The 13,920-nt window shown below is 37.1% G+C and overlaps 1 protein-coding gene across 3 annotated transcripts in view; it reads left to right on the plus strand.

The window, feature by feature from the left end:
- Gnptab (N-acetylglucosamine-1-phosphate transferase subunits alpha and beta) overlaps nt 1-13,920 on the plus strand; it is a 78,783-nt gene that overhangs the window by 55,373 nt on the left and 9,490 nt on the right. For all 3 annotated transcript variants that reach the window (XM_015482854.2, XM_048803087.1, XM_048803092.1), the window contains 8 exons: nt 1,088-1,211; nt 2,975-3,178; nt 3,935-4,998; nt 6,916-7,115; nt 7,338-7,557; nt 8,224-8,337; nt 11,470-11,555; nt 12,028-12,126. In XM_015482854.2, coding sequence (XP_015338340.1) covers nt 1,088-1,211; nt 2,975-3,178; nt 3,935-4,998; nt 6,916-7,115; nt 7,338-7,557; nt 8,224-8,337; nt 11,470-11,555; nt 12,028-12,126 — 2,111 coding nt within the window. The remainder of the gene's footprint in view (nt 1-1,087; nt 1,212-2,974; nt 3,179-3,934; nt 4,999-6,915; nt 7,116-7,337; nt 7,558-8,223; nt 8,338-11,469; nt 11,556-12,027; nt 12,127-13,920) is intronic.

Raw genomic sequence — 13,920 nt, forward strand, 5'->3', positions numbered from 1 at the left:
CTCCGTTAATCTATATTAGTGGCTTAATCCACCAATTAGGTTACAACTCTCCCAAACCAGTCATTTCACCCCTAAACTTTCTCACATTGTCTCACACATGAGCTTTTGGGGGACACCTCATTTCCAAACCACAACACTCTGCAACTCTAAATGCTAATAGCAAAAAGTTACTTTGTTGATGTTTATGCCTCCCACCTGCTCCTTCTCCTGTGCCTCCCACCTGCTCCTTCTCCTGTGTCCCTGTCCACGTGCCTCGTCTGCATTAAATTGTAGGGATCCAAATTTGAGTTTGTATATTAATGGGGACAAGTACAAAATCAGTGACTGTGTGCAGAGCTTTTGATGCTGACAGGCGTGTCTGTGCTGAGGAACATGAGCACAGGAGGTTTAAATCAGTTGGAATGGGGAACAGCTCCCATCTGAATGGACATGTATTTTGAAGAATAAGTAAGTGTTAGTTTAGGTGAAGAAAGACATCCCAAATGGATGGACTGTACAAAGTTGCAGAAACTTTAAAGTGGGAGTATATTTTTAAAATGGTTTTAATTTTAAAAATAACCATATACCTTATCACTCATTTTGGGAGCTCAGAGTGCTGTGCTGGTTCATTTGTCACATGGCCTTATACATGGAGGTAAAAGATACTGAGAATCTATCTATTCCTTCTCTGCTCATTGAGACGAAATTATCCTTAAATACACTTAGGAGTTACTGATGGCTGTCACAGAGAAACAGTTGATTCTTGTCACACTTCCCACCTATTGTGGCATATTTTTGTACTCAAAATTAAGTCTGACATGATGCTATTTTATTTCAAAGTAGATTACAGAAGCATGGTGTGAGAAACTAGTCTGTGTGTTGAGCCCTGGTCTGCTTTTTTTGAGTAATGGAAAGGAGTGAATGTGCTCAGCACCAACACCACAGCAGGGTGCTCTGGGACAGGCCAGCTGAATACTAGCATGAAGTGGACAGTTAGGCCTTGGAAAATTCAGCCTTTTGAGAGGATAGATTAAAAAAAAAAAAAGGAATTTTAATTCAAAGTAAAAAGTGTCATAAATCACTTATTTTCTGTTTGGTTTTGTCATAGGTTTATTTGACATGGCCTGTGCCAAACTGTGCCGAGGGCTGCCCAGGTTCCTGGATTAAAGATGGCTATTGTGACAAGGCTTGTAATAATTCAGCCTGTGACTGGGATGGTGGTGATTGTACTGGTAAGGATGTGTTAAAATGTGATTATTTTTCATGTTTACAGAAGTATTTTCATTCTAATCAAATTGAAGATATGCTATAGACTTAAACCATATATTTGAAATAGTCAGTGATCCCTAGACCAGGGATTGAACCCAGAGGCGCTTAACCACTAAGCCCCATCCCCTGCCCTTTTTATTTATTTTTTTGTTTTGTTTTGAAGTAGGGTCTTGGTAAGTTGCTTAATGACTCACTAAGTTGCTGAGGCTAGCTTTGAACTTGGGATCCTCCTGCCTTAGCCTCCTGAGTCACTGGGATTATAGGTGTGTGCCACCATGTCCGGTGGTGATCCATAGACTCACAATCTCATGTGGCCTAGTTTATTCCTATTATCCATTATTGAGGGCACTTTCCAATATTTATCCTGCACTTGAAAATGCCTTTTCTTATTACTTAAAATATGAAAACCTAGAGTACTATAAACCCAAGAACAAAATAATTCTGAGTCATCTCATGGGAATTCATGATTAGGAGCTTTTACCAACAGATTGCAACAGGTCTAGAATAATTGAAGAGATGCCGCTTTTCTTCCCTTCTCATATATTCATATTTGGACTTGTTGATAATAGCAGTTTTTAAAATTTATTTACCACCTTACAATAAAGTGTTAAATTTATAGAACATTATTCATTATCTACTTGAATTTCTTGGTCAACTAAGAAAAAGTGTGTTTGTGTACAGATACGATCATCTCCGTGTTCCTTATGGGGGAACACATTTGGAAATTTGTTGACTATTTGAGGAAACAAAGCTTCAAGTTGTGTTTCAGTCGGAGCTGTCAAGCATACTTTAAAAAAAATTTTTTTTTAATTTGTTTTAATGTTAGAGTCAGGCATACTTTTGAAAACCCAAAGCAACTATATAGGGAGAGAACACAAATGTTCAAAGTAGATGTGTGCTGGCCATAGGCCTCTGTCCCTAGTAGAACATTAACATTCAGTAGAAGAGGTCATTATTCATGCTCAGACATGTTCTTGTGCAGTTTTGATAGTCATGGCTTTTGAAATAATCTCTTCCTTTTCTCCTTGTCTACACATGTGCACACACACATGCATGCATGCACACATGAGTCCTATAGCACTGTCAAGTGATGCTCCCTGTTCAGTTGTATTTTTTTTTTTTTTAAGATACATTGTGATGGCAAAACTAGACCTGGTTGTGAAATGAAATTATAAAAATGTTATGGTAAGAAACCAATGCCTAGGGAAGGGGTCAGTTCCCCTTTCTTCTTCCAGCCTTTCTCCAGGAAGCCTAATTAACCCTGGGTCCCTACCTTTTGGATTGTAAATAACTGCCCTAGGAGTCTGACTGCTCCTTCTTCAAATGTAACAGATGCCTGTGATGTCAGAGACCTAGCACAAGGCCTTCAGTTTTAAAAAGAGGGAAAAAAAGGAAAAAGCCCCAATAATAGGATGGGTCTAAGATGACAGCAAATAACTTATCATTGTTGTGAGAAACCATGGATCAGGGCTCAGAATTTGGAGTTTTGTTTTCCTCTGGGCCCAATGGCATAAAACAAAGTTTGGAGTTCTCCTCTCTGAATGCTGCTTGCTGCTTCTCGACCAGTCTGTTTTGCGCAACAATGTGAAATCTACTCAAGAATCTGGTGAAATTTTCTGACTACAATTCATGCATCAGTGTTGCAAACACTAGTAAGAAAGAAATAATTATCTTCTTTCAAAATTGAAAGCCTACCAAGATTCTGTCTTCCTCCCTCCCTCTATAGGTAACAATGGAGGGAGTCGCTATGTTGCAGGAGGTGGAGGTACTGGGAGCATTGGTGTTGGACAGCCCTGGCAGTTTGGTGGAGGAATAAACAGCGTCTCTTACTGTAATCAAGGATGTGCAAATTCCTGGCTCGCTGATAAGTTCTGTGACCAAGCCTGCAACGTCTTGTCTTGTGGCTTTGATGCTGGTGACTGTGGGCAAGGTATGTTTATTGCCATAATGACATACTAAAAGTAAAAGGGTAAATCATGGAAAGTATACGGGCTTTTGGGTGGTTAGTATTATTTTAAGTAATTAATTTCTGTGTTTCCTTTTCCTGTTTTGCATCTAAATTTTAAGCTAACTTAAAGAGAAGGACAGATATCTTTAGAAAACAGTTGACATTTAAGATTATCTTTTCTTTTACAATACATTCTTTTAACATGCTGAATGCTTAATTTGGAAACAATAAGAGCAGGTCAATAATTCATTAAATAAAGATAGTTTGAATATTCGTAATAGCTTATTAATGGAAGTCATCATTTTGTCAGAAAGCTTTTTTTTTCTTCCTGCAAGTATAGAAGGAGAGATGGAAATTGGCATTTGGAATTTATTGTTAAGAATAAGAACTGTTGGGGCTGGGGATGTGGCTCAAGTGGTAGTGCGCTCGCCTGGCAGGCGTGCAGTCCGGGTTCGATCCTCAGCACCTCATACAAACAAAGATGTTGTGTCTGCCGAAAAATAAAAAATAAAATAAAAAAAAAGAATAAGAACTGTGCCAAATCTCTAAGATGAGTCAGGGTCAGCATTCCATGTAAATAACTGTGATTGTCTCAGTAAAATGAGCTGCATACCAGTAGCTATTAAATTAGAATTTCTGATCACTCTTAGAAACTCAAACCCAAAAAATTAAAGGAAGAGGAGTAAAATGGTGCTTAGTTTTTCTTTAACAAAATCTTGTTTGTGCTTTTTCCTCTAGATCATTTTCATGAATTATATAAAGTAACTCTTCTTCCAAACCAGACTCACTATATTATTCCGAAAGGTGAACGCCTGCCTTATTTCAGCTTTGCAGAAATAGCCAAAAGAGGAGTTGAAGGTGCCTATAGTGACAACCCCATAATTCGACATGCTTCTATTGCCAATAAGTGGAAAACCATCCACCTCATAATGCACGGTGGAATGAATGCAACTACAATACATTTTAACATCACATTTCAAAACACAAATGATGAAGAGTTCAAAATCCAGCTAACAGTAGATGTGGATACAAGGGAGGGACCCAAGGTGAATGCTACAACCCAGAAGTCTTATGAAAATTTGGATAGCCCCATAACACTTCTTCCAGAGGCAGAAATCCTGTTTGAGGATATTCCTGAAGAAAAACGCTTCCCAAAGGTCAAGAGACATGATGTTAACACAACAGGAAGATTCCAAGAGGAGGTGAAAGTTCCCTTGGTAAATATTTCACTCCTCCCAAAAGAGGCCCAATTGAGTCTCAGCAACTTGGACTTGCAGCTGGAACAAGGAGACATCACTTTGAAAGGATACAATTTGTCCAAAATAGCCTTGCTGAGATCATTTCTGGTGAACTTACAGGATGATAAAGTAAAAAATCAAGCTACTATAACAGATGAAATAAATGACAGTTTGGAGGTCCCAACAGAAAAACTGGCTCATGAAAGCCTAGGAAGATTACACAGGTCGACTTTTCCATCAGGGACAGTAAAAGTGAACTACCAGGGTCAGAATCCACCACTGCTCTTAGAGACCAAAGCAAGATTTAGATTGGAAACTCAGACCCAAAATGGGAATGTGTCTAAAGGAAAGCTTTCATCTCTGATTATTCCACCGGAAATTAATGTGACAAAAGAAAAGGGAATCACAGGGAAAGAAGAAGAGCAAAACAGAATGGAGGAAGATGCTAAAGATCACCTAGATGCTAATGAGGTTTTACCTAGAAGAAAGCTGCAGCATTTCATAGGAACTCATCTGGGCTTTTTGCCTTGGGAGAAAAAAAAGTATTTCCAAGATCTTCTTGATGTAAGTTAGATCCAGCATTATTCTTCATCTTTCTCAGGAAGAATAAATAACTTTGTAAGTGATAATATAATAATAGCTACACTTATTTAACACTTCCCTGTGCATCCACTAAGCTAAGTGCTTTTCTTACATAATTTCATTTAGTTTTCCCAGAAACTGTTATTTTATAAAACTGCCATATAAGGGGATTTATTATTGTTACTCCCATTTTACAGTTTTGGAAACAGCAATAGTATGAGTAAGGAATTTAGCAAGAAACATACCCTGAGGAAGTAGAACAGAGTGGCATCTTATCTTTACTTAGCATGGCAGAGCTGATGTTTTTCTAGTTTTACTGAAAGAAAAAACTTGAGTTTCAGATAAGTTCCTTAGCATTGCCAATATCACAGCAGGAAGTCAGTGTGAGCCAAAACTAAAAGTTGGAGTGTTCTTCCCTTGTGCCATAGCTTCCGGCTGTAGCATCCTTTATTCATCTCCCAGGTGCCATCCCAATGCTCAGTGCTGGGGAATACAAGGCGAGTAGTACATAGTTGCTACCTATGGAAACTTGGAGAGCAGTAGGAATGACAGATTTGTGAGCAGACAGTTGCAGCAATGAGATAAAGTATCTCAGTTGAGATCCAGGTAAGGAGTCTAAAGGGAGAGCTTAGCTCTGCCTAAGGTATGGGGGGCAGCATCCAGGAGGAGTACCCCCTCCCCCACCAGGAGTTGACAGACCAGGAGAAGTCACATGATCCAGTATGGGAAGGAAAGAGGCAAAGCCACAAGTGCCTGATGAAGGGGAACTTGTGTCTCATTCTCTCAGTGTTTTCAGGAAGTATCTTATTTTCCGTTAGGCATTTACTGATCATTGACTTAAGGGCTGCCTAGTTCTTGCCTATGTTTAGTTTTCACACTTTTCTCTCTTTTTTAAAAATAAAAAATAAAAGATTTATAAAAGCACTACTATAGGCTAGTGATAAAAATTGCAAGCAGTGCAAAAATATAACATTAAAAAGGATAGAAAGTGCTCTTTCCTCAATCTGTGCCCTTGAGACAGCTATTCTTCATAGTTTGATGGGTACTCTTCTAAGGTTTTTCTGTAGGTATGCAAACATACAAGCTATATTGTTTCTGTTTTGCAGCAGTGAAATTACACTGTAAATACAGTTCCCTAGAGTTGCCTTTTGATTGAATAGTATGCTGGCAAACTATGCCTGTCACTGCCATTGTTTGTTTTAATGGCTGTAAATTATTTCCAACGTTTTGCAATGAATATACTTGTACATGTATATCTTACACTTAGCAATTCAACCTACAGAAATAAAAATTTACTAATGTAGGTAGAATTGCTAGGTTAATGTATCTGGTTTCTTATAAACTTTAAATATATCCCAAAATATTGCACCACTTCACACTGGAACAAGCAGCATACTGGAGTATTTGTTGCTCCACAGGCTAACCAACACCAGGTATTGTCAATTTCTTTACTGGATTTTTTTCAGTCTGGGAGGCAAAAATATTTCCTCTTCTGTAATGTGTCTTTGAATTCCTTGCCAATTTTCTTTGCCCATTTAATTCTGCCTCTTACTGGTTTTGATTTTATAATCTTAAACATTGTTGTATGTGAAAGCAAATTTGTTTCTAATCCTTATATTTAAAACTCAGTTATTTGATACTTTGAGATCACCAGCACAAAATAGCTTGATATTGAAAGTATTGCCAAATTTATATGTAAATAAATTTTCTAAATGTTGCATGAATTGGCTTCAAAATCGTATGATCAATGACTAGTCCTTTAGGAACACCCTGTAAACAGACCTCTCACACAACTGTTATTCTCAAGCCAATGTTGGGAATTTCAATGCCTTTATCACTTGGTAAGAAGGTACACTTAGCACTGAGTATAACCCTGAGTTATATGGAATTCTCCTTCAGGAAGAAGAGTCATTGAAGACACAATTGGCATACTTTACTGATAGCAAACATACTGGGAGGCAACTAAAAGATACATTTGCAGATTCACTCCGATATGTAAATAAAATTTTAAACAGCAAGTTTGGATTCACATCTCGGAAAGTCCCTGCACACATGCCTCACATGATTGACCGAATTGTTATGCAAGAACTGCAGGATATGTAAGTCTTACTTGTCTTTGAGTTATTTGCCTATGTTTAGAGCTAAAGATACTTGAAATTTTCCTGTTCACTGTGCAAAATTTATAGCTCTAATATTGTGTGACTGATATTTTTAAAGATATTATCTAAATAAGAAGAAAGAAAAAGATTCTATGTTCACAGATGTTAGCTACCATATATATTTTTATAATCCAAAGCTCACTATATGTTATATTTGGACAGGTTCCCTGAAGAATTTGACAAGACGTCGTTTCACAAAGTGCGTCATTCGGAGGACATGCAATTTGCCTTCTCTTATTTTTATTATCTCATGAGTGCAGTTCAGCCACTGAATATATCACAAGTCTTTGATGAAGTTGATACAGACCAATCTGGTGTCCTATCTGACAGAGAAATCCGAACACTGGCTACCAGAATTCATGATCTTCCTTTAAGTTTACAGGTCTTGTATTGTTTTAGTCTAAACTTTGTGACATTTTAAATGGAAATTATAATTCTGATAGTCTTTTTTTCTGCTCTATATTTTGATTTAATTCAAGTAAAAGTAATTCTTAACATTTAATGAGGATTTTGTAATTTATTGGTTTTAGGTGCCAGAATTAAAAACACATTTGAAGTTCATATTTCATGAGATTACTTTCTGTAGGTTTGTATTAGGGATTATCTTCTCCTTATCTGGGGAAGAGCTAGGGAGTGGGTACCTTCTATAAGATTCTTGTGACAAATTCATTTAGGGCCTTTATGCATAGATGACCCATGATCTCAACCAGACTCCTCCATTAGGGCATCCTGTAGCTCAGGAGTAGGAGACTTACTAATGGAGAGTTATAAGGCATCTCCTGTCATGACCCCTGTACCATCTTGTATAAATGTGTGTCTTAGGCCAGTATGTTCCACCTGGAGATGAGGATGAAATATTTTTTCTTGCATTCTCATTCTGCTCTTTCTTAGCTTGTCTTTATGCCTAAGAATTAGATTTAAACTGCCTTGTAAGGATAGTATTTAGGTCATTTTTTTATAGAGACTTTTACATGACTTTTGTTTTTTAAATCCTAATCTTTACTTATAATGTATATAACAAGTTTATATTTTTATTTTGCTTTTTTAGGATTTGACAGGTCTTGAACACATGTTAATAAATTGCTCAAAAACACTACCTGCTAATGTCACTCAGCTAAACCATATTCCCCCAACTCAGGAAGCATACTATGACCCCAATCTGGTAAGTGGCCTGGGTTTCTCTTATGTACACTTATATCAGGTGTTATTTACAACATTTTTGTAAAGCACATCAAGAAATAGAGGCAGGCTCTGTTTTCTTAAGTATCTGGAATAAAGTAGTAGTGCATATAATCCAGAATTATTTATATCTTGCTTTGGAATCTTTCCTTCCCCATGAGGATTTAAGCTGATATATTCAGATCAGTTGCATATATTCCATAAACAGAAGTCCTCGACACCAAGGATGGCAGCATGTAGCCTGAGAGCATTCTCATTGGCCAGGGAGAACAATCCAGGGGTTAAACATCAGCCAAAAAAATAGCAATTGGATGGACCAGTGCTGGCACTTTCTCAGTCTTGACCAGTGAATGGTTTGCACATACACACTGGAAGGCCACCTGGTTGAAGGAATTTCAGAGAAGTTAAAAAAGGGGAAAAAAAAATGTACATCTTAGAATTGATGAAAGGGAATAATACAGACATTGACAAATTGTTTATAATTAATTTTTACTAATATATGGAAAAATGCTTACAATATAAAATTCGGTGGAGAAAGTGCTTAGTATCATATGCACAGTATGATTTGAATTATGAAAATCTTCCAAATACCCTGCCCCACCTCAACAAACATAAACATACATACCCCTAAAAGTAACAGAAGTGACAATAGGTTAAATCACAGGTAGATTTTAATGTCCTTTTCTTCTATGAGTATTTTCTATAATGAGTAGCTTTTGCTTTCATAAATAAAATAAATTGTTATTTTTAAAAAATTTACAGTCTTGGCAAGTCTTCAAGCCACATATAAGTTATTGTTAGTGACTACAGATTAGACACTTGTAAAAACTATAGAGAAGAGTTATAAAATCAGTTAAAAATTTTATTCCTTAAAGAAAACTATTCATTTAGCATTTGGTGTGCCTGTCAGGAGTTGTTTCTCATGCGCATGTTCAGAGAGCCCAGTGGAAACTCACTCACAAGGAGGAGTAGTGTGATGAGTGGCAGCCACTGATGAGAGAGGTGGAACAGCAGCTGTGGAGGCACGTAGACCAAGCATAAGTACTAGCAATCATGCACACGTAAGTCAGGTTAGCATGCGACTTGGGCAGGTGTACAGATTTGTGCTAATTAAAAGTCAATTCTCTAAGTATTCTAAAACTTTAAACTACAAAGTCAGTGAGGCCAAGATCAATAGAGCAAGACTCATTGTCAGCCACAAAGGAATTCACTCTAGTAAGGTCAGCAGATGGGAACCAGAAGGTAGAGAATGAGAGTAGTTCTGGGTGTGGGTTTGCAGTAGGCCTCAGGCACAGCTGATCAGCACTCAGGCTGGTGAGAGGATAGCAGCTCCTTGGTGTACTTCAGGGTTTCTTCTGGATGTTCGACATAATCTAGAAGGATAAAATAGTTAAAGCTTGTGAAAAAAAATGTAAACTCTGTAGACTGTTTTATAAATGTTAGTAATTGTTTGCTAGTGTGTTCTCAATCATGAAAATGGTATATATGTCATCATGGTAGGTTATTTTGCTACCTCCGGAGAGAATAAAATCAATGTCTTAGAAATTAGATTTCACATTCTTAGGTACAAAACTTTTAAAACAATAACACTTTTCTGTTTTCTGAAAACAAAACTCTAAACTGTAACCTAGTACAGTTAACTCTGAATCATAGAGAAGTCAGTGACCTAGTTTAAAGAAACAAATCAAACATTTGGGTATTTGTCAAGATAACTAAATTTTTATCTATTATCAGCGATCTGGGTGCACTATTTCTCTTTGAGAGAGAAAGTAGGCATCTGGGTGCTCCAGGCTACCCTGTCTTTTCCTTTATCTTCCTTGTGGGCACCCCTCAGTGTGGTTAAGATAGAAGAGATGGAAAGAGGAAAGACTGTGGGACTCCGAAACTGCTTCCCCTTGGCCTTTCTTCTTAACCCGATCCTCTTTGGTCTTCAGTTTTTTTGGGATGATTGAGTCATTTCTTAAATAGTTTATATGCATGAGCCTCAAGACTAAATTATAATCATTAGCAAAGCAGCCTTACTTAATTTTTGGCCACTCACTTCCCCCAGAATACACTTAACCCGTTTTATTTTTCCCATGCATCTTCATTTTTTATATCTTCCTTTCATTTGTGTTTCTTTCTGCCACTGTTTTTTGTTTAGTTTAGTTTTATTTTGTTTTTGTTTGTGGTGCTGGGAATTAAACCCAGGGCCTTATGCAGGTGGGGCAAGCACAAGTACCACTGAGCCATATTCCCAACATTTCCAGTTCTTTCTCTTATAAAACTTCTAGTCAGACTTTACCATTACCAGATACTGGCACTTGTAATGAACTTGTAGAAATGTGCTCTTCTCTAAGGAAAGATTATAAGCACCTAGAAAATAGACATTCGTCTTGCCTCTTGATGGCCAAAGTGGGAGATTATTGAGAGATTTCAATTTTCCTTTGAAATGTATACATCTTTTTTCATTTGCAGAATATTATTTTGTTTGCCAAATTTCTGGCATGAAATTTAGAATCAGAAAATATCCTTTGAGAGCCAAAAATTAAGTAAGGCTGCTTTACTAATGATTATAATTTAGTCTTGAGGCTCATGCATGTGAACTGTTTAAGACATAAGTAATTAGTTACACTGGCAGCATTAATTAACATTACTTGAGTGAACTCATCCAAGGCATAGGCTTCATTACTATAATTAACAGATTACATGCAGGATAAAGAAAGTATTTTCTAATTAGAGTATAAAATCACTAAGTTTGTTTGCGAGTATAATATAGACTAGTTCTCTCTGATTATAGAACTATAATCACATTATACTTCTGTAGGTTATAGCTACAGGTTATAACTTCTAAACATCAATTTATTTTGGATTAGAAATTGTCTTTTTGAAAACATTAAGATTTTTAAACACAATATAGTGTAATGCATATTAAAATAAAACTTTATTTGCAAAAACAGCTGATTAACCAGTAGGCTTGTAACATACCAACATGATTTTTTTTAATATTCCATGAAAATATTCATCTCAGTGAATATAAGGTACCCCTTACATTTTGCACCTTAGGTGAGTGTCTGCTCACCTCATCCTATCTCATCCCTGATGCAACATCTGACCTACTTGTATTTCCTCACAGCCACCGGTCACTAAAAATCTAGTAACCAACTGTAAACCAGTAACTGACAAAATCCACAAAGCATATAAGGACAAAAACAAATATAGGTGAGTAGTGCATATATTTTCTCTTTGCTTAGTTTAATACTAATTTCCAAGGTCTGACATTTTCATAATTTTTTTTCTATATTTTTTTCTTTCCAGCATTCTTTTAAAATTTATGTAAGATTGTTTTCTTTAGTAATACTGAAGGTCCAGTCATCCTGTGGATTCTGAGTCTGCTAAAGTTTTTTTTTTTTTTTTTTTAAGAAAGAGTGGGGGAGAGAGAGAGAGAGAGGAGAGAGAGAGAGAGAGAGAATTTTTTTAATATTTATTTTTTAGTTCTCGGCGAACACAACATCTTTGTTTGTATGTGGTGCTGAGGATCGAACCCGGGCCGCACGCATGCCAGGCGAGCGCGCTACCGCTTGAGCCACATCCCCAGCCCTGCTAAAGTTTTAAAAAATGCTCTTTTTATTGAAATTTTGTTTTTCATACTCACATAAATATTTAGCCTCTTTAAATATGTTTTGATAATCAGGTTTGAAATAATGGGAGAAGAAGAGATTGCTTTCAAAATGATTCGTACCAATGTTTCTCATGTGGTTGGCCAGTTGGATGACATAAGAAAAAACCCCAGGTACTGATTTTCTTTAAATTATTTTTTTAATTATGCAAATAAACCTGACCGAAGGGCAACAGGACCAGAGAGAAGAGATTAATTTATTTCAGTTCTGGGCAGAAAGGCCTAATGGCGGAGTTAGTGTTTCAAGCTGGGGCTTAACTGAGAGGTGGGAGTGGCAAATTGAGATGGGACACCATGTGGAGGGGTCAGCCTGGACTCCTAGGAGTGGGAAACATGAGTTGTCAGTGAGATTGAAGGGCAGGCCTCTGGTATCCCCAGAATTATTAAAGGGGCGCATCCAGAGCAGTTGTTTGGGTGGTTAGGTTTATGTTCACAATTCAAAGTAAAGTTCAGATGAACTTCCAAGGACAAAGAAATGCTACCATAAATTTTATGTGAAAATTAATCTGATAAACTTCAACCATTCTTTGAGATGAATACATTTTGAGGTTTGCATAAGCTTTGAAATTCAGCCTGACTCTAGCTGTTGTTTTGATGAGTTTATAAAAATTAGTTAAAATTTGCCTGCCATTCATTTGTCATGATCAGTGGGCAGCAACTGAGCCAGAGTGCTACAAACCTGCTGGGTTTTTATCACATTGCCCAGAGGACCATCCTCACTGCTTCATGCATGCATTTTGAAATAAAGTTCCAGAGAAACAAAAGCCATTTCAGGAGGATAGTGGAATTTCAGTGCATCTGAAGAGTGGAGGTAGCTGATGCCCTCCCACATGGGGCCACCGTGATCCTTACAGGATTGTATATCAGTTGGCTGTGGCTTCATCTCCCAAGAAACAGGGGGGATTGACTTCAGTCTTCTCAGTAGTTATTTAGTCCAGCGTCATTCAGCTCTCTGTGGACCAGTCATCTGATAAATAACTGAGCTTTTCTTTGGGGATCAACATTTATTGACTAGTACTGACCATAACAAGTAAAGCAGTTCTTAACCATGAGGAAAACATCTGTTAAAATTTGCATTTTTTGAATTGTTTGTTTTCACTTTGAGGCGAGTGGGGAGACCTTGGCATATAAAATAAACACCTTTCATTTCAGAGTTTTGTTTTTTTGCAGTGCTGGGAATGGAACCCAGGGCCTCTTGCATGATAGGCAGGCCCTCTACTACTGAGCTACATCCCAGCCCTACTTCTGAGTCTTTTAAATGCCTTTGAAAGTATTCAGTTTTGCCTCCTTTAAATGGAATTTTAATTATGAATGACCAGAGATGTATAATTTCTAGACATTGTAAAATGATAATATTTATTTTAGAAATCCCATTCTTCTAAAGGAGGGAAAGGAGAAAGATATTGGAATTTTGAGAAAATTAAAAATATCTTCAGTGTTTATTTCGTGTCTTTGGTAACCCAAGAAACTATTGATATTTCTACAAAATATTTCTCCCAAGCGCACCATAAGCCATACGATTAATAAATAAATACCCAGCTGCAAGTCTCTTTGTGTATGCTGTACGTTCCTCCACCTGGGATGCACTGCTCTACTTCTTAAAAATTAATTTTAATCTTTAGAATCCATTTTGATTGGGATATAGAATTCCCCCTATTCGTCTCTTAGACACTAGTGATTCATAGAACTGATATGAAAATTTACCGTTTTGAACTATAGCCTGTACTTTTGTGTCTCTGTGCTAGTTTGGAAATGGTTGGGTGAAAGAAACTATAGCCATCTCTGGCACTTAAAGGTATAGGGCTTTAGTTAAAAGACAGCAAGCCAGCCGTCCTTGACAGTGGTTGCCAGACCTAGCTCCTCCAGTGTTTCTGAACACGTAATTTTTAATTCTTTGTTTAGTTTTAC

Source organism: Marmota marmota, unplaced genomic scaffold (genome assembly GCF_001458135.2).
Source record: "Marmota marmota marmota unplaced genomic scaffold, marMar, whole genome shotgun sequence".
NCBI classification, from domain to species: domain Eukaryota; kingdom Metazoa; phylum Chordata; class Mammalia; order Rodentia; family Sciuridae; genus Marmota; species Marmota marmota.